We start from the raw sequence: 26109 nt of genomic DNA, 5'->3' as shown, positions 1-26109 counted from the left end.
ATATGAGATTGCTTTTTACTGTTGAAAACAATTTTTATGTCAAAAGAATATCAATGCAAAACTGGATTGAAATGTGTGATGTCATCAGCTAGCACTATCGACACTTTGATCTCCTTTTAGCTTCCCTTTCCATCTCCTTTATCCAGCTCTCTGGAGAGTCTGGAAGAGATAGCATGAATACGATGTGATATTCCGCAAAGGTTGCACGGTCTGGGTCAACACTATTACCCCGAGGGGGAAAAAGGCGACAAAGGGCTGAGAAGTAACCAAAGGGATGAGAAGTGTGAGCAATAAGGGGTAAATCCTGGTCTAAATTTTACTCATCCAATACCAATCCAATAATTGTGTATTCCTAAGCACTCATATTGTGTCCCAAAACAAAGCCAAGAGCCTAGCATATGAGATGAGACCTATCTGGCAACCTGTAACAGAGGTAAGAAAGTGGTAATATTCTTTGAACAACCACTGACTGTCTAATCTCATCTCATTTCTGAACCGGTATATCCTCATTAGGGTCGCGGCGGGTGCTGGAGTCTATCCCAGCTAATTACGGGCCATAGGCGAGGGATACCCTGAATCAGTGGCCAGCCGATCGCAGGACATAAGTAGATGCACACTCACACCCACATCTGGGGGCAATTTAGAGTGTCCAATCAGCCTTCCATGCATGTAATTGGAATGTGGGAGGAGATCGGAGTACCCGGAGGAAACCTACGCAAGCCCGGGGAGAACATACAAACTCCACACAGGTAGACCGACTAGGAATTGAACCCACGACCGCAGAGACGTGCTAACCACTCGCTCCACCGAGACGCCCACCACTGAATGTGTAAGATCTTTTTCCGTATGGTTGTTGTTACTTCTTGCAAGAAAAAATAATCATGGTTCATCTTCACTTAGGTCCCTTAGACATTACTGAAATAACTTTAAGTTTTTAAATATTAATCTCTAAAATGTCCCTTAAACACTAGTCCAAAAATGCAAGCCTCTGTTCATGTGTGTGAAGTACCATGCTGGGTTTCAAAGGAGCCAGAACATGGCTGGTTCACGAAAATGTTAAATCCCAAGCCAGGTGTCCAACTCCCTCCTGCCAGCAAGCCAGCATGTGGGCTGATTGTGAGTGTGAAGTGGGTGTGTTTCGAAAACATTATGCTATTACAGCCTTAGTAAATCAGGGTAGTTGGGTAAGGGGCCTAAGGAGCATGGGGGGGCTTGTTCATAGTGGAAATCAATAAAGAGTGGAAACCTCTTCAGAAACGTGAAGGAGATCCATAGATAGAGTGATGACCTAAGGTCTAATAGCAAATGGAGGGGTGGGCAAACAATTACTAAACCGGTCTTTTAAAAAGAAAAAACTTGATAAATAAAAAGCATATTAAAAGGCAGAGCACTGTGAATATTACTTTTTCAAATATATTTGACACATCCAAATCAGGAAAAAGATGTGTTCTGTTTAGACAGCGTTGCTTGATAACCAGTGAATTGGTAACCACTCTCACGCTATTCTGCCTAAAAGAGCAATTTCCTTAAATTTTAAGACAAAGAACACAAAAATTAAATGTACTAAAATGGGTACATCAATCTGCTTACAGGATCCTTACCATATATGACACGACAACAAAAGTACAGTGCACATGAATATTGATTTCATAAGCTCAAGCAATTCTGTTTTGTAGTCAAGAGCTCCAGTATATTAAAATCCTGGCATCTGTAATTTTAAAACTCGCCATGATTGCTAACGAGATCTTTCACCTGCTCAAGAGTATGTTGTAAGAGAAAATTTCTTCTGAAGATAAAAGGAATCTATTCAATCACACACATTGCATGCATATTGCATCCTTGCATCTCATGAGGTGTTCACTGAGATAAGTAAATGTGTTCAGTGCAACAGAGCAGAAATCATTTTCCAATCTTTCCTACTCGTGCATTTTCCTCTCCTCACTCTATTTGGCTCCAATCCCCTTATTTACATGTCAATGTATTCACTTATCTTTGGCAAAGGTCTTGCAGCCTGCTGTAGTGGACATGCAGAATGTGAAAATCCTCATTACTATTCAGATTTTCTCGTTTTGTCTGAGTCAGATAATCAAGAGAAAGTTGACTATGGACAGATTCAAATAAAAAAATAAGGGATTTATTGTTAGGGTACCTGCCCTTGAACCATGCCCTTTCTCTGTGTTAGTGTGGGTGAAAGTTCTGAGTGCAGGACTGGACAGACAAGTGGAGATTATTATTCATTATTATTCAGCTACTGGAATAGCATTCACTTGGATCCGCGTTGCACTTCACAAAAGAGCTCCCTAACCCATCACTTCCAGTTTTTTCCTGTATCTTTTCCATCAAATCCCAGTCTTATGGCTCTATTTCAGAGCTCGGTGTCAATGGGTGAAATATAAGGCTGATGACTCAAAAACTGGGTTTAACACAGGTCATCTTGCATTTGCTTGCTTCAAAATTACATCACCATGTTGCATTTGAGGAGAGCAAATGAAAATGCGAACTAAAAGATGAAGTCTAGCATTTTTTTTAAGTTTTACTTTTTTTCCGTTCGAAATTATGATAGTCTTATTAAGATAATTAATCTAGTCTTGTTTTTGATTTTCTGTTACATTACCTTTTACACTATTCATTCCAAAACTAGCCAAAACATGGAATTGTTAAATTTATCGGTTATTATTAAAACAAAATTCATACGCATTCATCAATGATTTATAAGAATTGACCGATAACACACATGGTGGTGTCATGGAACGTGGATGGCCTGAATGTAATGTCTCCTCACTATAGCAGATGGCAGACAGAAAAAAGTGACAGGTGTATCAGGGTGGTGGAGTAATCCACTTTGGATTTTATGGCTGTTCTTCGACATTCATTCCTCATCAGCATGTAACAGTGCTGCTGGACTCCAGTCGATAACATATTCGACATCTTTTTTGCCTACATCTCTCCCTCACCTCTATACACTGCTTTTTAAATTGTTATTAATCTTGGGGAGGTTAAGAAAAATCAAGTAGTTATTATATACTATAGGAATAATTGCTACAGTTCCTTGAAATACATAATTGTGAAAAATAACAATACAATACCCGCCATCGCCGTTATATTGTTAAAGACTAGACAATTTGAGAGTACTAAAATATTTAGAGCACTTGCCTGAAACACATTGCTATTATTGCTTTTCTGTTAGAAAGGAAGCCACCTGATGATGTAGTGGTTCACTCGCTGACTTCAGTGCGGGCATTACGTGGGATCGATTCCCGCTCGGTGGTGGTATGATTCTGGGTGCAAGAGGTTATCTTTTTCTCTGTGTCCCCTATAGCTGACTACCAACCAGTCCAGGGTGTACTCTGCTTTTCGCCCAAAGTCAGCTAGAATGGGTTCCAATAAGCCCCACAACCCTTGCAAGGATGTGTAGTACGGATGTTTGGGAAAGATTTTGGTGCGGGGAAAAAAAAGATTCCGTGTGTGTAAAAATAAATAAATAAATAAAAAGTGTGAGTAAAAAAGGGAAGAAAGGGAAAGAAGAAATCCCTTCATAAAACTCAATTAGACCATTTCTTTTTTTCAGCGGATCATAAAAGACAATGATGATCATAAAAGAAAATGATGTGTTAGATCGGAGTTGCTGCATTCGGTTTGACACTTCTGCCCCATAGCATTATATCGGCTAAGTAATTAATATCCCAATATTAGATACTAAAGAGTCAAGATCATCTTTAGAATGGATGGATGAGGGTCTATTTCCAACACAGAAGACAGTAATCCTAGCACAACTAATGGTAGCAGTACATGTCCTCCAGTTCATTTTCACTGGGATGGTTTATCTGTCATGTAATGTCATTGTTTTTTATAAGAATATAGGGAATTGAAAGGAATATTGCATCCATCTTGTTTTCTCAGATTCTCACATTACCATTGCTTTTATGTTGGGCTCTAGAGGTGAAGCATTTCACACTGCATTTCAATGGACTGTTTTCCATACACCACGATGGGACTGTTATCACCCATCACCCAACACTGAGATATGACTTGGGCTTTATTGCATTTCCATAGAGCTGAGTGCTTGCCAGCCCCAGCATAGCTTTATCTCGGGCAGCTTTCGGTGATCCTTCACTAGGACTTACACCTTTCATCAATTCTGCCCATCGCTTCACTGAACGGCACATTTCTGATTGGTCGGCAGGTGGAAATGCAACGGTAGAACTAAATTCTGATTCGCCCAACATGGTTGTTCATTAGAAAAGGCTTGGATAGAGAGCAGAACCCCGAAGGTTCCAGTGCATGTTGATAGATGGGTTTTCTTTTCCCTCTCACAGCCCGTTCATGTAAATGTGTGCACACATGGGTACGCATGCTTTCACATAAACACAAACATCTCAAGCTCTCTTGTGAATTCAGCATTATTCTGGATAATACTGTCTCAGATTTTAGATCTGATAGTCATTATGCAGAAGAGATGCCAGGGGCTAAATTGAGATATGTAAATGTCTAAATGTCCACATTTGCTTTTTTTTAATGAGGCACTGGTGCGCCCAGTGTGACCTTGACTGAGTTTTCCACGTAAGAAAGAAAATCAGTGATTTCTGGCTAAGTCTCTCCAACTTATATTTTTTTCCTGGCTGTAATTGTAATAAGAATTGAACAAAAATGCAACCATCGCTTGAGGTTTGAAAGACTGAATGGTATCCTGTTTTTCCATTGCCCAGTCCAGGGTGCTTTTTTTTACAATGAAATGGATGTAAGATGCATATAAAAGAGGGATTGATGTTATATGCATTTTCAGGAATATACAGAAGATACTCACAGCAATTGTCTTTAAAAAAAATCCACCTGTGGCCGAACTGAAGACAGCGGAAAAACATAATTTGCCTTTTATTGCAACCAAGAAATATCCTCAAATATCCTATGATAGTTTGAGAGAGGCAGAAAAAATGGTTACTTCTTAACATGCTTTTGCAAAAGATGAGCAGAAAGGCAAAAAAAGAGAACTTTTGATAAAGGGTCAAGTTTAAAAGGCCTGCTTAAACAGTAGTAATGACAAAAAATAAAAAAAACTTTACAGAATAGTATTTTACTCTTCTGCTAAATCGCAAATCACAAAGCACATAAGATATTGAAAAAACTACATAAGGCTTTTCAGGCTGACTCTACTTTGTAGACTGCAACATGTGATTTAAGAGTAGTGGAGTTTCTTTAGCAGATCCTGAACATCAACAAAAAAACAGTATTGGTAAAGCTACAAAGCGTTAGCCTGCCTTGATACCAGAACACTACTGTTAGGATTTAAACCTGCAAAACACCATGTTTGCACAAATAATTAGACTTTACATGTTCTGATGTGTTTACTGCTGGTGCACTTTACTTTCTGTGTTGAGGGTGTCTAGTTTTATCTCAAGCTGCACAATGCAGCAAGGAAGGCCAGCATCTAAGTCAGACTCTATTATTGTAGCTGTTATCATCACAGCTACAGGAGGTCTTGGTCAAAATGCTTGCCTTGCTGTCTCAGCCAAACTGCACGACCTCCTACCAAGCAGCAATGACCCCCTCTCTCTACCATTCGGGCCTGCCCACTGCACACTTCAGCTTGATGGACAAGAACTGTCTGTTAACAACGACAATTCAAACATATATTGTTTGATTACAGTCTCCTCCTCCATCCATAATGCCTTGATCCTGCCTATTCACAACTGCAAGTATAACAAAAGATGAAAGACCTCAATATTTCCCACGAGAGATGGAAAAGGGTAAAGCAGTACTTTGTGAATGCATTTCTTGACAAGAACAATGAAGTGAGCAAGGAATAAGGCAAACAGCAGGAAGAAAGCTACACAGCAGACAAATGCTGACCGACACATGATGCTAAAATTATCAATGAGCCATGAGGGTTGGACACACTATGTAGACAGACTGAGTGTCTATCCTTCGCATGCTTCCTGGATAAATATTTCATCAGCTCAACTCTGATGGGTATTGATTGGAATTCTCATTTTCTTTTTTTTTATTGATCCCCACAGACTGTGATTACTGTTTATATAAACACACGTACACACCTTCATAACCTCTGAATGTCAATTAGAATGAATTGTTAAAGGCCGGAACAACATTATGGCTTCACCAACGTGTTTTGTAATGAGATGATGGAAGCTATTTCAGCATGACCATGTATTATTACTTTGTAATTAAAAATAAAGTAAGCAAATGGGAATGTCAATTAAAATGAATTGTTAAAGGCAGGAAAAACATTATAGCTTCACCAACGTGTTTTGTAATGAGATGGTGAAGCTATTCCTTGTACCATATACTATTGATTCATAAGTAGAAATAATATAAGCAAATGGGAATGTCCCTCAAAGAGCTAAGGCTGGTGGTGGTGCTTACTAATGTACTTATACATCAATCTGGATCAATATATTGATCAGTTAATTACAATCAGATCAAAATTCGCTAAAAATCTATATTGTCATCTTTTAATGGCATATTTTTTATTTTAAAAGTTTTCTCAAATGTTGGTGAATTATATACACAGTACAAAATCAATCGAGCCCTTGAATCAAAACATGACAGACATTCTAATATCAACATATACGATATTGTTGTCCAAACAAGTTATATCATATTATGTCGTCATTAGAGTGTTAAATTTCACCTCTAAAGGGATGTCCTGAGGAAAGTGATGTCAGCTAAATATTAACTGAATTTCATACAAAGATAGAATAAAATTTTAATCATATAAGGTGCATCGGATTATAAGGCACACTGCCGGCTTTTGAGAAAACTGTCTTTTACCCTGGGCCCTATAGTGCGGAAAATACAGTATACTAAAGGAAGTGAATGCTACACGGAGGACATTATACAATCAAGCTTACAGGCTCATGAATGAGCCTTTACAACACAATATTTTCCTTTAATTATCCCTGCTAATAAAATGTCGATGTCAATTTTGGATGCTCAGTGAAAATAGTTGCTTTAAATAGTGGACCATCATGTCGATCATGTGACTTGTTGGGTCATCATCAAATAGGCAGTTGACCTACTTGTTTTCAAATGAGTATAAATATTCCTATTCTTTAGAAAAATGAGTGATTTCTTGGTAAAAAAAAAAAATGATTCAAAACAATTATTAGTTTTGTTAAAGATGGTTAGTTTTCAACGATGACCTCACTAAGACAATAATTACAGTGTGCTTCTAAAACACTTCGATGATCCAGTTGAGCCCCTTGATCTTCAAGTTCTCACATACATCTACAAGAAGACAGTGGAGAACCAGGTGTTCCTTATCACATACCCTTTTCTGGGTCTTTGACTTCAAATGGAGGACACAGCTGTGTATACACCACACCTGGATCAATAGCAGCAGTGGGCCTGTATTGATTATGCGTGTAAGTGATACGAGACTGGGGGTTGTCATAGGAAGAAAAGCAAAGTGGAGCTGCCCTGAATTAGAGTAATAGTAATACAAGTATGCGGTGACCCTTGTAAACTGCCTTCTCTCTGGAAATGCCCCAAGTCTGGATGAAAAAGGGGGCAGTCTCAATGGTGAAAAATAATTCATTCTGATGGCTGAGGTCATTTTAGGGCCAGGGTTCGGAAGTAAATGAAAGTCAGTATAAATCTGGAGACTTACACATGACCCCTGGCCGGTTTCTGGAAACAGTCTTTCATAGCACCACCTCCAACAAGACCTTGGACTAATTATGGACACAGGGAACACATTTACTGGGATGGTTTTAACATGCCAGATTATCAAGGCTGTTGTGGAGATTACTCTATTGATTCTCTGCTGCAGACTTCATGACGCCATATACAAAGCTCTCTCCCTAATCTGATAGCTAGTTAAAAAAGAAATTCACATTGTCACTGATGGTGTAGTGGTTCATTCGCCAAGGGCTGAATTTCCATTCAGTGGCGGTGGGATTGTGCGTGCGACTGGCAGTTTGTGTGCCCTACGACTGACTGGCAACCAGTTTAGAGTGTAGTCAGCTTTTCTCCCAAAGTCAGCTTGGATAGGCTCCAGCGCTCTGAGACATTACAAGGATAAGTGGTGTTGAAAATAAATGAATTTGTGAAGTGTTTCTTTAAGACAAGTTAATATATTCTACTATAGAACCAAACACAAATATTCCAAGGTGATTGGCATAAGTATTTTAGTAATGTGAAACAAGAAATACTTTTCATAATTTTACATGACAATGTCAACCATTCTTAATTGGTTGTTTGCTGCAAAGTCACATGAAAATCTTGACTTCTTATGTCAATCTTAAGGGTCCCCGAGGAACTGAATGACTCAATTGAAGCATCTCTACAACACCACCTTGGAAAATATTGCGGGGGCAGCATACGCACAGAATATAGAGCCAGGTACCTTTATCCCCTGAAGTTAATCCTCAATGACTTTTTATTTATTTATTCATTTATTGTTTGTTTGTTTTCTATTGTGTTTAAAACAAACTCTAGTTCATTATTTAAAATTGTTGGTGAAAATTAGATGAAGAAGCGGGCCCTGTTAATCATTCATGACTGATATTGCACGTTAATGCTACATTGTTTTGAATTCATAAATTTAAGTTCTTAGGATGTGTGTCAATCTGCATGTGTTGTGTGCTTTGTTTGTCTTTGTCTTGTTATAATTAGCTATTCCTCACCCCCTTTTTTTAAAAGAAGCAATTCATCATAAAACACTTCCCTCATTGACTAGAAAGAAAATTCAGATGCAGAAGAGTGCAACAGTGCTGTGTTGGATTAAAGTAGACTGGTGGAAGTTAACAGGAAATCTTTGTCTGATTTATGACTTCCACTTTGCTTTTCCAAGAGAGACACTGGTAGAAATGTGATCAATGAATGCAGGATTACTCATTCGGGAGGAAGAAGTTATTCTACAGGGATTTAAAAGACTAAAAGACTAAAAAGATGAAGCGAGTGTGATGGAGAGTGTGCATTTAGAGTCCCTGTCTACTACTGGCATATAACATTTCACTGAATTGGGACCATCAGGTGAAAATAAAAAATGTTTTTACAACAAATGACCATACTCAAAAGAGATCAATTGACCAGTGTTGTATTTCTCTAAAGATGAAAAGTACAAATCCTGATAGGATCATTTTTTTGTGACATATTTATCATGCTGCATCTTGGTAGTGTGTAGAAACATGGTACTGAACCTGTAGTTTGATTGTTTACAATTTGGAAGACAATTTAGCAAGGCAGATGGTTCATTCTTGCCTCCTCCTTGACTGTAACCTGTTGGGGTATTTTGTCTAATTTCCACCAAAAAGGGCAGCTAAAAGTTAAAAGCAATAGCTACGGACAGTTCTGGCAGATTAGCATACCCGTATGCTTACGTAAAGCAATTCTCACACTAAATGTTGTTCATGAACACTTTACAATAATTGTTTATTCATAGAAACGATTGCTGGCCCAATGTTTGGTGGACACATCGTATGAAATTGAGTTTGCCAAAAATAAATCTATACCATTTTTATTAGGGTCAACGCAAGACAAGGCAGTTAAATTTGGAAGGGGAATTAGAAAGACAATCACTGGGTCATTCTCCAAGTCAAATCTCTTCTAGCAGCTCTTGCCACCTGTCCTACAGCCTCCCTTTGGGTGGAGGGTGATGGCCAGATGGCTTTTGAGGGCCAAGCAGCATCCTGCGTGCAGCATCCTCCCCACCCCCAACTTCAATTGCTCCAACTAGGGGCCAACCTCCACCCACTGACCCCAGTCCCCAAACCGGAGCCCCCAGCACTTGTCCGTGCTGCATGACTGAGCAAACATAGAATTTAACACAAAAACACCAACATAAATCCCTTGTTCTCTCTTTGCGGCTCCCTCCTTTGCAAAAACTACCAAACTAGGGTTTAACAGAAGCCTTGCTTACCTGAGATGTATCACTCTGGTTTTGCAATTGGGATTTTTAGACAAATTGCTAAGAACACTGATTTTCACTCAAAGTATTTGTCTTGGATTTTGCATGAGGTAAATTGACAAATGTCACACAATTTTTATTTTGCTTGGAAATGTTTTTTTGAAAACTAATCAAAATGTATGGCAAAAAAACCTCCCAAGTCATTCCATTCAATATCTCTTCTATTGTGCTCTTGTAGTTTCAGATAGCAGCCCTGCTATCCTTCTGGCAAGACAATCAATCAGCCCCTTCTTAATGACAAATTGTCAGACCCCTATACAATTTCACAATCTAGGCCATGAACCAATGAAACAGTGGTATGTGTCCAAATCCGGCCTAAAATAGTGTGTCAATTCTTGATGAAAATAGATGAACCACATCTTTTTGAAAAAAAGGCACTAAAACAAATGAATGCTTAAAACAGGGATGTTGACATTTTGTGTATGAATAAACTTCATCTGGTGCTGTACTATGTCACTACCAAAGAACAATTTTAAAGGAATGGATAATGAAATATTCACCATTTGCCACAGTAGGACTATGTTAGTGCTGATTAGCCATTTTCAACCAGCACACACAGGAATTTATTGCCCAGGAAGCCTCACCCGATGAGTGATCTCATTAAAAAAAGAACAGTAAAGGCTAGCTCCTTTTTTTTCTAAACAGGACATATTGCCACAGTGTGCTAAGCCAAAGCTGCTGTACTAGGGCTAGCGCTGACAGCGATAGGGTGATCTTTTTAAAAGGACTTTGTCCGCTATAAGCTTTTATTTTCTTATTTTAATTAGATGTCATTTGTAATGTCTGAGATGCCCTGTGTATATGAATGAGTAGAAAGCAACCAGGCTTGATGTTTGTTCAGTTAATAAAGATCAATCCATGAAACATTTGTGTTTAACATCTCTCTATATAAATATCGCATATTAAGCCATGGAAACCTGCAGCTTCTGGTCAAGTACGGTATAGATTTTTTTGATAAATTCAATGAATGTTGGGTTGTGCAGTTCTTAATCAGGACCACTCCATAGTGAGGAAAATTTTAAAATGACTGATTTATGTAGTTTATACTCCTTTTGTCAAGTGGAAATCCGTTTTTTTTCAATTATGACATTGTATTTTTGAGGCTATTAAGAACCTTTGAAATGCTAATGGAATATGTGGGGATAATGTTAATAAAGAAAAAGAATAATAGTCTTAAGAAGTTAATACAAATAATGAAAAAAATCTCGATACTTGATCAACTGAGATACATTCTCTCCTATACACTTGTTATTGCTACTTAAAGAAAAAACTGAATGTGCGAGGTAGCGACAATATGAGCATATAACCTGCAAAGTGAACAAAATCCAATTACCATGTGCTGGTGGCAGTATCACTTATAAGATCTTGAACTCACACAGCCAAGGTAATTGTCTGGGGATATGAAACCCTACTGCACAGACACCCATGATAATACTCTCAACAATGTAAAGTCTGTCGCAACTACATTGGCTATTTCAATTGACTGGGTTGAGATGAGATGTCCATAAAGCGGAAAGGTGAGTATTGGCTTAGTCAAATTCCCTGGTGAGTGTCTGGTCTCATCTAAAGTAATGTCAGATTCATGATGCGTACACTTTGAGGCATCAAAAGGAATCGACACATGTGGCTGCGGAATACTCATTGAGCATGCAAGAGGGCAAAAACACAATTTGTGAATGGTATTAGGGTTGGTTACCATAGCAACAACAAAGGAGTTTGGGTGGGATTACATAAATATCAAGCCTTGTAGAGCTAGACAGAAATGCTAAATCTGTGTCTGTGTCTCACTTAGAATCCATGGAAGCTGAGCTTTAAAAAATGACAGCTTTGCTTTAATTAATATTCATGTTAGACACGATCCCAGGTGACTGATCTAACATATCTGATAAAATCAATCATTTAAAAGGGTGAATCTAAACACCTGTAGTGATGAATCTATGCAAAAATTCTGACTTAAGCAGTAAATACATATGACAAAAAAAATCTTACCTGAAACCTCAGTCAAACATCATTCAAAGAACCAAAACATTCACAATTTTGTGAGGCATTGATTGTGGATTATGCAAAATATACAAATATTTTGACTAGTTTTCAATCATAAACAATGAGCATCACAACAGCAGGTAAGCCTTGATATTTGGAACATTTTGATAAAAGCTGAAAGGGAAAAAAACATATTTCTCCATCCATAATAGCAGCAGATGGCCTAAGAAATTGTATACAACCAGAAAGCATCACGAGATAAACTAATAGATTTTCCATGCTTTCACTGCTGAGTATATAAATAAGTATTGTTTGGAGAAGATATAATATTGCTTTTGAAATACATATAGTAGGTCCAGGATAAAGTTAGCATACAACTATGGAGAACATGTTTTTTTTTGTGGCTGCATCACACATTTGGTAATAAAAGTCAATAAAGATTTGAACTCACCCTTTTCTGGTCCTCCAAGCCATGCTGGACAGGTCTCCTCTTGAGGTGCTGTTTTGCACAAACCTCTGCTCCAGCCTCCATCTTCCCATAAGTGGGCAAAAATTCACGCTGGTGGACAGCGGAATATCCAGCAGCTAGAACAGTGAAATACCCACTTAAAGTATTTCAGTCTGCTTCCCACTTGATTTGTTGCAGTGAGGCATGAACATCTATCCAAAAAGTAGAAAAAATGTCTGTCCATCCACTTTGCTTCCTCAAACAGGTTATAGACAGTCTCAAATTTGTTCCCACCTCAGCCACAAGCCATGATAGACTCGTGCGGGTTCTCATTGCAGTTCTGGATCTGGCCTAAGGGGAGCATCACGGCAGACGTGGAAAACCGGATAGCAGCAGGGTCCTCCTCTCTTCCAAAACCACCAATGCAGCCAGAGATTTGAGGGAGTATTATTATCATAATCCTTTTTTTTGGATGACAGTCAGTTTGTCATCCAGTGAAGAGCACATGGGCAGCCTTCAGATTATACACGCTGTTCGGTTTTCCAAGTGACAGACGCTGATTTAAAAAGAACAGCAAATGCGAAGAAAAGATGGTGTCATTCTCAAATGTCTGGAAGTGATCAACAGCTTGTGTAGAAAAAGATAATGGTCAATAAAAAAATTAATTACACATCATTTAAAAAGGTGTCAATTGAAGTTTAGTCCCCAATATGGGATGCTTGATCATCTAGTTTTCTTTCTGGACGAGTTCAACAAGAAAAAATATTATTTTGCATTTATCAACTCATAGAAATAAGGCATTTATTTAAGAACTGCCTGTTGAGTTGTTGCCAAAAAATCTGAAATCTGTGTTCATTTTTTGTGCCATCAGTACTTATAATAAATGGACCTATTCAAACATTAAGTCAACCATAAAGGCAATAACATCTCATGTTAAAGAGTCAAAAGCTAGTAACTTAAACATTAGCATGTGACTAGCACAAATTAACGTGTATGGTGTGTGGTCTTGAATCCCATTAACCACTGTATTTCTGATATATTACATTAATTAGGCTTCACATTAGTTCATTGAATTTTATGTCCTTAGGAGACATGCAGAGAAAAACATCAAAACGTCAAACGTGATTTACCTGGGGCGCTGGCTCCTTAGTCATAAATACCAGGTCTACTCATGAAAAAATCAAATGTGTAACTTTCATGCATTTGTTTTCTGTACCGCGTAATCCACAAATTGATAACTATATGATCTTTCAGGTCGGGAGGGTAAAAAATGAAGGTGTTTGGCTACCTCAGAAGCTACCACGTTTTCACCTTACCCAGCGATAAATTGGGGAAAAAAGAAAAGAAAAGAACAAACATTTTTGAGCACTTTTCCTGCATCCAATTGCATGCAAAGAGGCCCGTGACAGGCTTATTTCTGAAAGAAAATATATACTAATAAACAATTTTGGCATGCAAGTAGTCCGATCTGCAACACTACCCACTGCAGCATCTCTGCAGAAGAATCTGTCGTCTGGGCTGAGCTTTCTAGAAACTGCTAGAATAAAAACACGCAGCATATAAACTGCGGAGACAAACATTTGACTATATTACTTTTTTTTTATTTATAAAAGTCACTCCTACCTGCAACTTCATGGATTGTTTCGCAGAGAGGGTGTTTTCTGCTTGGTTCTGTTTCTCCTTCTGGTCTGTGATTTGGGAAACCGATGCGTTGATGTGCTGTCGGAAATGTCGAAAGGGCAGAGCTGCAAAATGACGTTTAGTACCAATGCGATCCCGCAATTATAGCAGCGTTTTGAAATTATTTTACTATTTTGAATCTATCATTATATGATATGACGCACGTGTCCTCCGTAAGGTCTGGGGGTACATCTCCTGTATCCTACTTAAGATTGGAGCACAACGATGGGTGGGCTACACCCTAGACTAGTGTCAGACGCTATGCTGATTCATTTCATTGAGCAAAAATAACGAAATGCCCTCTATAATTTCGCAGTAAGAATTAGTCTTTTAAATTACTATGCGTCCCTAAAGTAATCATCAGTGTCCCACACTCGCGTCCGTGACATGACGTCACTCACTTGCTTCTCTGCCTTAACAGCATCCAAGACGCTGGTCCGTTTCCATGGCGACGTACTATAAAACGGGCTTCTACCGCCGCTGAGCGTCCAAAAGAAGAAGAGTGTAGTACTACCAAATAGAAAATAAATGGGTACTTTTAGTATTGTGCTTAAGTCGTCACGTCTGTTATTTTGCGTATCTTCCCTACTAGGTAGATGAGCCCCAAGACACAATCATAGACATTTATAATGAACTAATTTAGTTTTATTGTGAGTATACATCTAAAATAGCCACTTTTTAGAATTTTTGGTGGCCAGCCAAATGCAAGCGAGATATAGACAAACACCTTTTCATGCATGTATTCTTACACTTGGACAATTTGGAATGTTCAATCAGCCTACCATGCATGTTTTGGGATGTACACATGGAGAACATGTAAACTCCACACTTGAGCTCAGGATTGAACCCTTGATCTTAAAACAGTGTTGCTGGTGGCCACCCAATCCACTTTTTTTTACTGTGCTTCTGTCAATAAAATTTTAAGAGGCTAAAGTGCATTTAAGGGCAGGATTGTGCAACCATCTACATCAAAGTTGATTTCTTTATATACATGTCCTTTGGACACTTACCCCATAAATAGTATAAGGTCTCTAAATATTTTTCACCAACATTTCTTCCGACCAATTCGGCACATAAGGCACAGAGAGCAGCGGGGTGTATAGTTATGTTGATTACGAAAAGAATGGATGAAATATAACATTTTTTTTAATTGCTGCCTTTAGGGACCTGCATGCAGGTTTCTAACAAAGTCTGCTGGGTAAAGATCATCCTTTGATATTTTCAGTATGTCAAGCTTCAAGGAGACAACTGCAAACATCTCCACCTGCATTGATGATGCCACAATCTGCTCAGGCGAGAACTGTCTTCTTCCAATCATTGATGTAAATGAAACATTGAATCTAGTGATAAGCGTTGTGTTCACAGTCACACAGGCAATGATTATGTTTGCTATGGGCTGCTCTGTGGACGCTAAAAAACTTTGGGGGCACCTGAAAAGACCCATGGGAATCGTTATTGGTTTTCTCTGCCAATTTGGATTTATGCCCTTTTCTGCATTTGCATTATGTTTTGCCTTTAATGTGCTACCTGTTCATGCAATTGCTATTAATATCCTGGGTTGCTGTCCTGGAGGCACCATTTCCAATATTATCTGCAGCTTTCTTGATGGGGACATGGACTTAAGGTAGGAGGCTTTTATGTATACAGTGTTTTTATAATTTATTCATCATATTACCTTGATGCATTGGATATGACAGCACAGCAATATGAAACATTGTGGCACTATGCTCACTGAATGTATTTTTGCCCATGCTACTGTTTTTCTTCCTTCAGTGTTAGTATGACAACCTGTTCCACCACACTTTCCATGGGAATGATGCCATTATGTCTGCTCATTTACACTTCCATTTGGACTTCATCAGACACCATCCAAATACCATATGATACAATTGGTAAATATTTTTTTATGTACAGATACAAATAAATATGTTTTACTGTGCATGATGTGTTAAGACATGGAGATTTTGTTAATTGAACTCACTCTTTTATGCTGGGTCGGACTTGTTTTATTCTTCTCTTCTTTGAATATTGTGGTTAATGTAGACCACACATCGAAAATTTGCTAAGTAAGGTCACCCCTATTATAACTATTTTGTTTTCTACAGTGCTGAGTCCTAGTAGCAAAAGTGGCTTCAGCGTACACATTTTAGTGTGGATTTGATGAGATGTTTTTATAATTATAATATAGTATTTTTTATAATTAATCCCTCCCAAAAATCGCAAAGTAGTGTATTCGCGATAAGTGAATTTGCGATAAGTGAATTCGCGATAAGTGAATTCGCGATAAGTGAATTCGCGATAAGTGAATTCGCGATAAGGGAATTTGCGATAAGTGAATTCTCGATTAGTGAATTTGCGATAAGTGAATTTGCGATAAGTGAATTCGCGATAAGTGAATTCGCGATAAGTGAAATCGCAATCAGTGAATTTGGGTTAAGTGAAGACGCGCGATAATCGAGGGATTGCTGTGATGCTAATTGTGTTTCCTCAGGTGTAACCTTGGTGGGCTGTCTTCTCCCAGTCCCTGTAGGAATGTGCGTTAAACATAAATGGCCTAGCTATGCTAAAAAGATCCTAAAGGTGAGGATTTACAAACATCTAATGTTCTTTCTCCTCAAATAAATCTAAAAGGCAATGTTTAATTCATTCTCTTTGTGTTTCACAGTTTGGGTCGATAACAGGCTTTGGTTTCCTTGTCATCGTTTCTGTGGTTGGGGTGATTCTTTACCAGTCTTCCTGGCTCATTGATCCCTCTGTTTGGATAATCGGAACAATCTACCCCTTTATTGGTTTTGGCATGGGTTTCCTTATAGCTTACTTTCTTGGTCAACCATGGTACAGGTATGTTTAAAGCTAACAAAGAAAAAAATAAAACCTGTTGTATTTGTTAAATATGAGAACGCATGCGTCTCTCTCATGGGCTTACCAACTGTGGGAGGGCTTAGTTGGTAAATCATTTATGTTAATATTATATGAAAGTATTGTACAATAGTTATTTTAATTGCAATTATGATCCATGTTATGATCATTTGTTGTTCACAGCATATGACATTTGCTTATGCTCATCTCAAATTCACAGTACAGTTCTGTAATTCTATATTTTGGGTTGTATAGGTGCCGCACAATTGCTGTGGAGACTGGTATACAGAACAGTCTGTTGTGTAACACCATTGTCCAATTGTCTTTTGGACCAGCTGAACTTGAGGCCATGTTTACATTCCCAATTATCTACAGCATCTTTCAGATTGTTGTGTCTGTTCTGTTTGTGGGAGGTGAGTGTTAATGACATGTCACAGCTTGCAAGTTAGTGATGTAGTGCTCTGTTTACTTGGGCTTGAAGTCATCCTATCAATAATGAGCAAAAGCGGCGCCTTATGGAATATTCAATTTAATTAAATAGGGGGGGGGGGGGCTTTGCCTGTAATGTATTGACATCACTGATAAACACTGTGGTTGTAAGATTACAAGTTAAAAATATGGAGATAATAGCTATGAAGATCTATGATCAATTTTGGTGACCATCCAATGATAATCATGTGAAGATGATATACACTAAGAATTCTTGATTTTTACCCCACAGGATACCAAACCTATAAAAGGTCACATTGCCAAAGACCAGCTGAACTAGAGAGTCAATCTCCATCATGAGAAGAAGCAAAATAAACACAAACAACATCTCAAAAATAATGAATTAACAGTTTGGAAACAACGCCCAGCTCTAGGATAATGCCTCTCCTGACTTTGTATTTTCCAGGATGACTTCCACAAACAGGATAATCCTGATGAGTGTAAAACCTGCCACACCCTTCTGGTTGGGATTGTGTGCATAGGTTTCACTGTACACCATTACAAGGTATAAGCCCATACTATCCATCCATCTTCCATACTGTGTATCCTTGCAAGGGTTGCTGGAACTTATCCCTAAGCGGAAATCAATCCCATGCTTGCTTGCCCCAAAGTTAAGCGAGTGAACCCCGACAGCATCAGGAAGGTTGTGGTTGAATGTTAAATATTACCATTTTTATTGAGGGATATTTTTCAAACTCAGACAAACGCTATTGATCATTATGTATTCTTAATGAAGTCCCATCTTAGTAGTCAAAAAGCACATTGTTATAGGGTTTTTTTTTTACCCAAAATGTCATGAATAAAAACTAGGTAAAGTAAACACATTACATCAATAAAGTTGGCTTTTAGTATTTAGAATTATTGTGCACGAATCACCTTTTTTATTATTATCAATATTTTGGCAAGAGCCAGCCCCTACATCAAGACAATGGCGCCATCTTTTCGTTCGTCACAGACTCTTACCGATATTGCAGGCTCCATTTATCGTCAGATCATTGACATCCCTTGCTTACGACAATTGGCCACCATTCTCCCCTAATGGACAGAATGAGAAATCTTCATCATTTGTCATCTTCACAAACAGTCAACTTTCATTCTTTTTTTTATTTGTTATTTGACTTAGTTTGTACCTTATACGGCGGCCCGTTGAAGAATGATTAGCGCGTCGGCCTCACAACTCTGGGGCCGAAAGTTTGATCCCAGGTGGGTCCTCACTGTGTGCAGCTCCGGTTTCCTCCTCCCACATGCAGGGTAGTCTGGTTGAACACTCTAAATTTCCCCTATGTATGAGTGTGGGCGTGAACGGTCGTGCCCTGCGATTAGTCAGGTGAACGTAGTTTTCTGGGATAGGCTTCGGCACCCCACGCGACCTGTGTGAGGGTAAGAAGTTCTGTAAAAGAGTGAATGCTTCCCTACTACAATATATCACAACATAAATTCCCTCTAAAATGGCCATACATTATCCCATTAAAAACATGCTGCTCCATTTTCCCTCGATGGTAATGAGCTACAATCATGAGTGCTGATTAAATGCATGACCTTTGCAATTCTCTCGTGACCCGGTGGGGTCACAATGAATGTGACGTCAGTACGCATGCTCAGAATGGGAGAGCCAAACGTCACGAAGACACGCCTACGCAGTTTTATGCAACTTCCCATTCGCTGAGCTTGTTGACTAAGAAGTGGCGGCTTTTTCGGAAACTTCAACATTTTGGGCGCAGTCTGTAACTTGTACTTCTCTCACGTAGCTGTTTAATACAAGGATCCCATTTAAAAGCTTTTGAATTTACCCAGGAGTGAACACAAGAGGAGTAGTTTAACCAAAATGGGGACTCCCTTCTAAGCAGGTTCTTGCATCCTTTGGTGAGTGTCTTTCTCGTATAATAGTTGTATAGATCATTAGATATTTGTTTTTTAGGTGAATGGTTGGTAATTAGTGGTTTTCGAAGATTAAAAAAGATTATGTTTACCCAGTTTTGTGCTTGTTGACGAGGTTGTTTCTAGAATTTGCGTGGCGGGGGAAAATGTCTAAGCAACATACTGAGAGGTGTACACCAAATAGTCCTATGACTGTGATCTTTCATCTTAAAATATATTATTACGAATAATGTCAAAGTGTTGTTTTTCACGATGTGAACTTATTCGGCGCCAAGGATTTCAAAAAATATTTTACCTGCGCGGGACGCCCATTTGACTTCCTGTCTTGCGCGCGCTCATTGGCTCCTTTCGACTAAAAGGGCGGGAGCGCGGCAACTTTTCAGCATGTTGATTCGACGAGTAAGTAGTCTGTCACTTTGGTCCAATACTTGTGTTATTTTTATTTTTAAATTAAACACCAAAGGATATGGGGCGTTGCCTAATGCGACAGTATTTTATAATAAGTATTATAATTATTTTCATCAACGCTTGATCGTAGATTCGGAAATCGGCAAGCTAACAAAATCAGTGTTATACTGTCTTTACAAATTTGTGTTGAGCCAGATGTTTTAATTCAATATTTATCTCACCAGTTGAATTAATTATTTTTTTTAAGGGGAACTTGGTCACTGGAAACCATTTCAAAGGCAGTAAATTACATATATTTAACTGTGGTCTATAACATTATGCGTTTAACATAACAAAATGTGTAATGACATAAATACTTTCATCCTATAGTTTGCTATAAAACACTTGAGTAATTTGCTTTGTTTTAATTTTATTCCATTTAAGTCATTGTATGTCATTGACAACGATAGACTGTAAATGTCAAAAACATTTGGAGTGGGAAGATTGACTACATTCAATGGCAGCCTATGCGTCAAATGAGTGTTCTAAAGACAGTTAAAGGTGAATGACATTGTGGAATATAATAATTTTGCTTGTCTTTTTTATTTCAAAACAGATGATGGCAATAGCCCCTCAATTTTGACTTCAGGAATCACGTAGGAATTACACAACGCTCATTATGGGTCCACTCACAACTCCTAAGAAAGCCGTACAGACAGGGTCCGTCGATCCATGGACACCAACTTCCAACCTCAAAATGCTCATCAGTGCTGCGAGTCAGGAGATTCGGAACCGGGAAAAGTGGACGTGTCTGCCTTCTGAATTAAATGAAGTTATGGATTCTGCACAGGTATATCATTTTCTCAAGACATATTGCACCTTTGTATCAGGTGTCCATATATGCACTTCCAATCTAACGCATGTGTTTGCTCTTCTTGTAGGATCTTGAAAATGGAGATGAGTCTGAGAAAATCATCAGCAGAAAAGATAAAAGTCTAGGATTACTCTGCCACAAATTCCTCGACAGTCGCCCGGATTGGCCAGACCAAACTGCAGACAATGAGATTTGGTTGGATGAGGTGGCCGTTGAACTTAGTATGTCAGCTTTATAAATTCATTAACAACTAGTCCCGCTAGTCACTTATTATTGGGTCTAAGTTTGTAGTTTTGGCCTTAATCATTTGACTTTTTTTCCCCCTGGCACAGATGTAGAGCGTCGGCGCATTTATGACATCATGAATGTTCTCGAAAGCCTTCACATGGTGAGCCGTTCTGCAAAGAATCGCTACACTTGGCACGGTCGGACCAACTTGGCCCAGACTCTGACCATTCTCAAGCAAGTGGCTGAGGAACAAAAGTATTCCCAGCAAATGCAACAAATGCAGCCAATGAAACGGCGCTTCTTGATTAAAAAGACGGACTTTGATGGCAAAGAGAATGAGGACGCAGAGTTAACGCATGCGGAGAGTACTGTGCATAGGCAAAAGGATCTGTCCTTTGTGGAGCTTCCTGGACTGGAATTCAAAGCAGGTGAAAAGCTAGGATGCAATTAACATTTTGTGCGGGAGAAAGAAACTCATTTCACAATCTTTATCTTTGTTTTGCCAGCCTCTGTTAATAGTCGGAAGGACAAATCTCTGAGAGTGATGAGCCAGAAGTTTGTCATGCTCCTCCTTGTTTCTAATCCTCCCGTGGTTAGCCTGGACATTGCGGCCAAATTTTTCATCCGAGAGGAACAGTGTGGACTTCAGGATGAAAACAAACTCAAAAGTCAGTCTCCCCCTTTGGTTATAAATGAGCATTCTGTGGTTGGAGCTGATGACGTTTTACTTGAGTTGTAAATAAATAACCTGTGCGTGTTCTCCTTGCAGCTAAAGTGCGACGACTTTATGACATTGCTAACGTGCTTCGGAGTCTGAGACTCATTGAAAAGGTTCACCTGACAGAAGAAAGGAAGAAACCAGCATTTAAATGGGTTGGCCCATATAAATGTCAAATCAAAGGTAGGAATTTGACACTTGGATGTGTTTTTTTTTTCCCCAGGTGGCAAATAATGTACAATGTTCTCATGAAGATTAAACAGTCAGCGTCAACCATTACTGCTACAGCGCAGAGTTCTCCTCATACAGAAGCGGCAGCTCAGTATTTGGACATTATTTAAGCTTATAATGAATATAAACTGCAATACACTTCTCAATAAATTAACAAAACTTCCTGTAATGGCACTTAGCTTTCAGGCGGATCAAAATTAGCACAAAAAGAACCACATAAACAGCAGGATATAACATTTGTTACTTTCAAATACATCAACATTGTGTCAATTGTTGTTCCAGATCAGCCAAGTGATCTCGCCTTGTCTCCATCCTGCAAAAAAAGGGTCCTGGAGTCTCGCTCCAGTGTAGAAAACTGTGCCAAAAACCTTTTTTCGTCACCTCCTGGCTCTAAGAGAAGTTTCACGCGACACCCATCTCTCATTAAGCTAGCTAAGAGCATTCAGGAGGACCGCCGAAAGATCAGCTCGGCCCCCAGTAGTCCTGCCAAGACTGCCTTCAGTAAGACATTTTTTTTGGCTGGTGGTGGTGAGGTGGGGTGGGTGAGTTCATTTCTCTAAACATTGATCTTTTGCTCTAAGATGATGGAGATTTCCCGAGCAAAATGGCCCAACTTGCTGCAATTTGTAAGCTTCAACTTGACCAGGAGTCAGGGTAAGTTTGAGTTGTTGTTTAGAAGGATTTGCAGTCATGTTGAAAAAAACATATTTTGTGCTCAGCAGTTGCATCCGATTTTTAAAATGTTTCAACAGATGGGCTAAGTCACATTGAAAGGAGGCAAAAGCCATATTTGTAATAATGTATTGGATTTTAAGTTCCCGTATAATGCCAAGGTCTATTAAAAAAATGTTTGGGAAGAAAAGCACAAATAGTGTTCATGTAAATTGTTAGTTGTTTAGGTTATCAATTTGCCTAACTTTGTTGAATAGATTAGATTGAAATTTAAAGTACAGTTATCTCATGTTATTTATTACTCACCCAGTGTTTTTGTCTACTTCTGCTCCCTTAACAGAGCTAAAGATCCACAGGCAGGGGAAAACGCAATGGTTGTAGGGATTCAGCCAAGCTCAGTGGTACCGCCTGGGTCATCATATCCAAATCCAAACGAGGAGGCTGTAGCCCACACAAATGTGCACAGCACTCCGCTGCCCGTCCATCACTCAAACGGTGTTGCATACATCCCTGCCCAATGTTCGCCCATCATCCCCGTCATCTTACCTCAGCAGCAGGGCGTCGGACCCTACGCTGTTTATTTGCACCAGACTTCTGTCCGACCCAGCCCCCTTGGCAGACCGCTTCCGACAAGTTACGCCGTTCGGTCGATGACCTTTGAGGAGAAGACGGGGCACAGTCCCACTATCCCGTTTGCTGCTACGAGCCAATCCACTTCGAGAGCACCGGGCTTTTCGCTCAAAAGGGTCTGCTCTGATACAGCTCCCGAGAGCAGTTCTCCTAAAGCCAAACGGACGGACTCCAACCTGACGGTAAGGAACTTGCGCTTATGGTTACATTGCATGTAACTATACTGTAACTTGTAAAACAAAATGTTTTTACAAATGGTTTGTAGACTATTTTTGGTGTATGTATATTTGTTTATTCATTTTTCACACTGCTTATTTCTACAAGGGTTGTAGGGGTGCTGGAGCCTATTCCAGCCAACTGTAGGCAGAGGAGTCCCTGAACGGATTGCGAGCCAATAACAGGGCTTAAGGAGGCAAACAACCATTCACGCTCATACTCATTCAAAGATACAATTTTGAATGCTCAATTAGCCTACCATCTTGGTTTTGGGATGTGGAAGTAGCAAGCAAGTAGCCAAAGAAAACCCACGCAGGCATAGGAAGCACATTCAAACTCCACACAGGACATTTATAACCGACCAGGAATTAAACCCTCAATCTCAGAACTGCCAGACATTCTAGATGTTAAAATATGAAATCAACAGTTGGAACAAAGTGAACAATGTATGTCTTGAATTGTAGATGAGATAGAAAGAGCAGTCAAAAATCGTTCAATTTTAGCGATTAATATCCCTTTCCTTTTTCTTCTTCTTCATGTGGCTTAGATGCAGGATTCCTCCCCAAAGCAGTACCGTGTCTTTAAAGCTCGTCTGAAGACCCTTCGCAGCTGTCAGCTCTCTAGCAGGCCCTCACCTCGTGCCCTCCACCTGGACCCAGAATTCATCAACACCCCAGGCGGCGCCAGGGTTGCGCAGGCTTTGGAGCAGAGTTTAGAGACCTTCATCGACAAGGATGACAAGTTGGTGACCTCTGACACCGAGTTGGGTTTAACACCAGTCAGAGCTGCCCCACTCACACCCGGACAAATTAGCACTGAGGTTGGGATACCATTCCCGAACATACACACAAAGCTACTAGAGAAAAAATACTAATCATTGTTTCTCTTTCCAAATCAGACTTTAGTACCAGCAGGATACCTGATCCCAATCTCCCAGCAGTCTGTTTTAACGTACAAGGAAAATCCTGGCTCAACAGGAGAAATGAACAAGCCTTCTAGTCCTGCATACATCTACAAAACACCAAATGCAGGTAAAAGCCCCAATACGTTTTTTTACACAATTCTAGCAATTGCCGCATTTTAATAAACAATGTGTCAATCTAAGTCCTTTCATCCCGAATGCAATTATTGTCAAATCCACATTGTATTTGTCCTAATGGTAAAACAAATTAACACACGAAAAATCCAATTTGATCCCAAACCCCACCTAGGGTTGCAATCATACTCTGATTTAAATCATATTAGGACCTATTCACCTAAATAATAATGATATGAATGCTCTGGCTCAAACAGGATCCAGACCACCCCCTGTCCAGGAGGTGACACCCACCAGCTTTCGTCTACACAGCGCGGCTGCAGCCACCCCTCCACATTTGATCCAGCACGTCAAACGAATCCAAAGTCCCAGTCCCGCTATCCTAAACTTCACCCTGCAAAACATGGGTCTCATTTCGACTCCTCCCCCTGCAAACTGCCTAGCCTCATCACAGACCCCTGAGCGGTCTGGCAGTGTCATCAGCCCTCTGGCTCTACAGCAGCAAGGGATGGTTTTCATCAAGCCCATGACGGTCCAGCAGTCGCCGCAATCACTGGCACTGATTAGCATCCAACAGGTATGAAAATGAAGTATCTAGCTTGAGTTAGGTCTGCATTCTGTTGGTTGTGCTTGTTTCTTAAACAGTGCGCCTGTGCATGAACTTGGGCATCTTCACCTGATATGTTGAAATCAATGTAGGAAACTAGAAATAAAAATTTGGAGTTTTGCAGGTGCACCCATGTGCCAAATTGGCTATTATGGGCAATAGATCTATTTGATTGTGGTCAATGAGTTGATACGTCTTGTGAAGCAAAATCTAATATGAACGCCATCTGCTTCCTCTTTTCTCTATCTAGCCTTTAATGACTACACCCAAAGGAATGGGGCTTCCTCAGCACAGCTTCTTCCACACTCCAGTCCCCTTGTCTCCTTTGGCTCCTGCTGTGGTTTCCCCTAATGCACACCGAGCCCCAAAAACGGTTTACATCCCACAAAGGAAACTGGACGTCAACACTGAAGACACAGTTTGAATATGTGCAACATTTCTATTGTCTTTAGGTGGTGTTATGCCTAGGGGTGGTGGTGGCGGCTGCTGCTTTAGGGTTTATTTTTATCCAATTCTGTGTTAAGTAAGCATCTTACAGTAGTCATTTCCTGTGAAATTAAAACCTGTGCTGTTGTGAAAATGACATTTTAAAGCCGTTTCAGCACAGTTTTTTTCTGATTGCTATTGTAATTTTTTTTGTTTTATTGTATTTGTAATTGTGCAAATGAGGGTGCTGCCATGGTTTTCCCCAAAATGTTGAAGATGATGAAACTTGATATCAGTACAGTATGTGCCTTGTTTTGGCTGAAAAGTGTTAATGTAAAATACATGGTTTAATTTAGTGCCAGGTAATATTAAAAAAAAGAGAGAATACTGTTGCACAGATAAACGTTTATAAATATCATTTTGAAATGGAAGTAATGAGAACGTAAATATTTCTTTTAAATTCTATGTAAACCTAATCAGACATTGTAATTCGTTACTTAATTTATACAGAAACAAGCTTCTTTCTGTTATCTTAAATGAAATGCAAAATAACTTAAAAACATTTACGAAGATCATGTGATCAGTGTCATTTGTTACCAGTACTTTTTGTAAGTCTATAGATACATATTATCTTTGACAATTCTTTCACTGCTGTTCTTTCATGTTAAATATATTTATGTTTTGTGGTCGTAATGTGGCCAATGGTTGGTACATAGTTGTTTGGGATTGGCTCCAGCACCCCTGCGACTTTTCTGCGGGTAAGCAAGACAGAATAAGAAATATTACAATTTGGTGTGCAGACAGTTTAAGCGCGTCCAGATG

The 26109-nt window shown here is 39.3% G+C and overlaps 3 protein-coding genes across 7 annotated transcripts in view; 2 read left to right on the top strand and 1 right to left on the bottom strand.

Moving 5' to 3' along the window:
- Positions 1-14107, bottom strand: part of nav2a (neuron navigator 2a) — a 110747-nt gene extending 96640 nt beyond the window's left edge. For all 4 annotated transcript variants that reach the window (XM_077712477.1, XM_077712479.1, XM_077712480.1 and 1 more), the window contains exons 1-3: positions 13980-14107; positions 12651-12912; positions 12360-12568 (exon numbers count right to left, since the gene is read on the bottom strand). In XM_077712477.1, coding sequence (XP_077568603.1) covers positions 12360-12440 — 81 coding nt within the window. In that variant the 5' untranslated portion in view covers positions 12441-12568; positions 12651-12912; positions 13980-14107. The remainder of the gene's footprint in view (positions 1-12359; positions 12569-12650; positions 12913-13979) is intronic.
- A 1077-nt stretch (positions 14108-15184) lies between these two features.
- Positions 15185-17692, top strand: slc10a2 (solute carrier family 10 member 2). The gene is made up of 6 exons (XM_077713711.1): positions 15185-15660; positions 15810-15928; positions 16528-16616; positions 16702-16877; positions 17151-17308; positions 17617-17692. Exons 1-6 carry the CDS (start codon positions 15263-15265, stop codon positions 17682-17684), a joined length of 1008 nt encoding a protein of 335 aa, XP_077569837.1. The 5' UTR covers positions 15185-15262; the 3' UTR covers positions 17685-17692.
- A 1277-nt stretch (positions 17693-18969) lies between these two features.
- Positions 18970-25859, top strand: e2f8 (E2F transcription factor 8). Of its 2 annotated transcripts, none has more exons than XM_077713187.1 (13): positions 18970-19247; positions 20266-20499; positions 20591-20744; positions 20856-21179; positions 21258-21419; positions 21521-21652; positions 21983-22201; positions 22282-22354; positions 22713-23184; positions 23772-24038; positions 24117-24249; positions 24512-24831; positions 25112-25859. In XM_077713187.1, the coding sequence occupies exons 2-13, from the start codon at positions 20329-20331 to the stop codon at positions 25283-25285; spliced, it is 2601 nt and encodes an 866-aa protein (XP_077569313.1). In that variant the 5' UTR covers positions 18970-19247; positions 20266-20328; the 3' UTR covers positions 25286-25859. The 2 variants fall into 2 exon arrangements, with proteins under 2 accessions (XP_077569313.1, XP_077569312.1); XM_077713186.1 differs by having other exon boundaries at positions 23766-24038.
- The last annotated feature ends 250 nt before the right edge of the window (positions 25860-26109 follow it).

This window comes from Stigmatopora nigra, chromosome 3 (genome assembly GCF_051989575.1).
Source record: "Stigmatopora nigra isolate UIUO_SnigA chromosome 3, RoL_Snig_1.1, whole genome shotgun sequence".
Lineage (NCBI taxonomy): Eukaryota > Metazoa > Chordata > Actinopteri > Syngnathiformes > Syngnathidae > Stigmatopora > Stigmatopora nigra.
The sequence above is the reverse complement of the archived record's forward strand: the minus strand, read 5'-3'. Positions and strand labels throughout refer to the sequence as shown.

What these genes read in the sequence shown, in the direction of transcription:
- slc10a2 (XM_077713711.1), top strand. Translation starts at nt 15,263, where the DNA reads ATGTCAAGCTTCAAGGAGACAACTGCAAACATCTCCACCTGCATTGAT. An exon ending in GATGGGGACATGGACTTAAG is followed by an intron (nt 15,661 to 15,809) that starts GTAGGAGGCTTT and finishes TTCTTCCTTCAG; the next exon opens with TGTTAGTATGACAACCTGTT. An exon ending in AATACCATATGATACAATTG is followed by an intron (nt 15,929 to 16,527) that starts GTAAATATTTTT and finishes GTGTTTCCTCAG; the next exon opens with GTGTAACCTTGGTGGGCTGT.
- e2f8 (XM_077713186.1), top strand. Translation starts at nt 20,329, where the DNA reads ATGGGTCCACTCACAACTCCTAAGAAAGCCGTACAGACAGGGTCCGTC. An exon ending in AAGTTATGGATTCTGCACAG is followed by an intron (nt 20,500 to 20,590) that starts GTATATCATTTT and finishes CTCTTCTTGTAG; the next exon opens with GATCTTGAAAATGGAGATGA. An exon ending in GGATGAAAACAAACTCAAAA is followed by an intron (nt 21,420 to 21,520) that starts GTCAGTCTCCCC and finishes TTCTCCTTGCAG; the next exon opens with CTAAAGTGCGACGACTTTAT.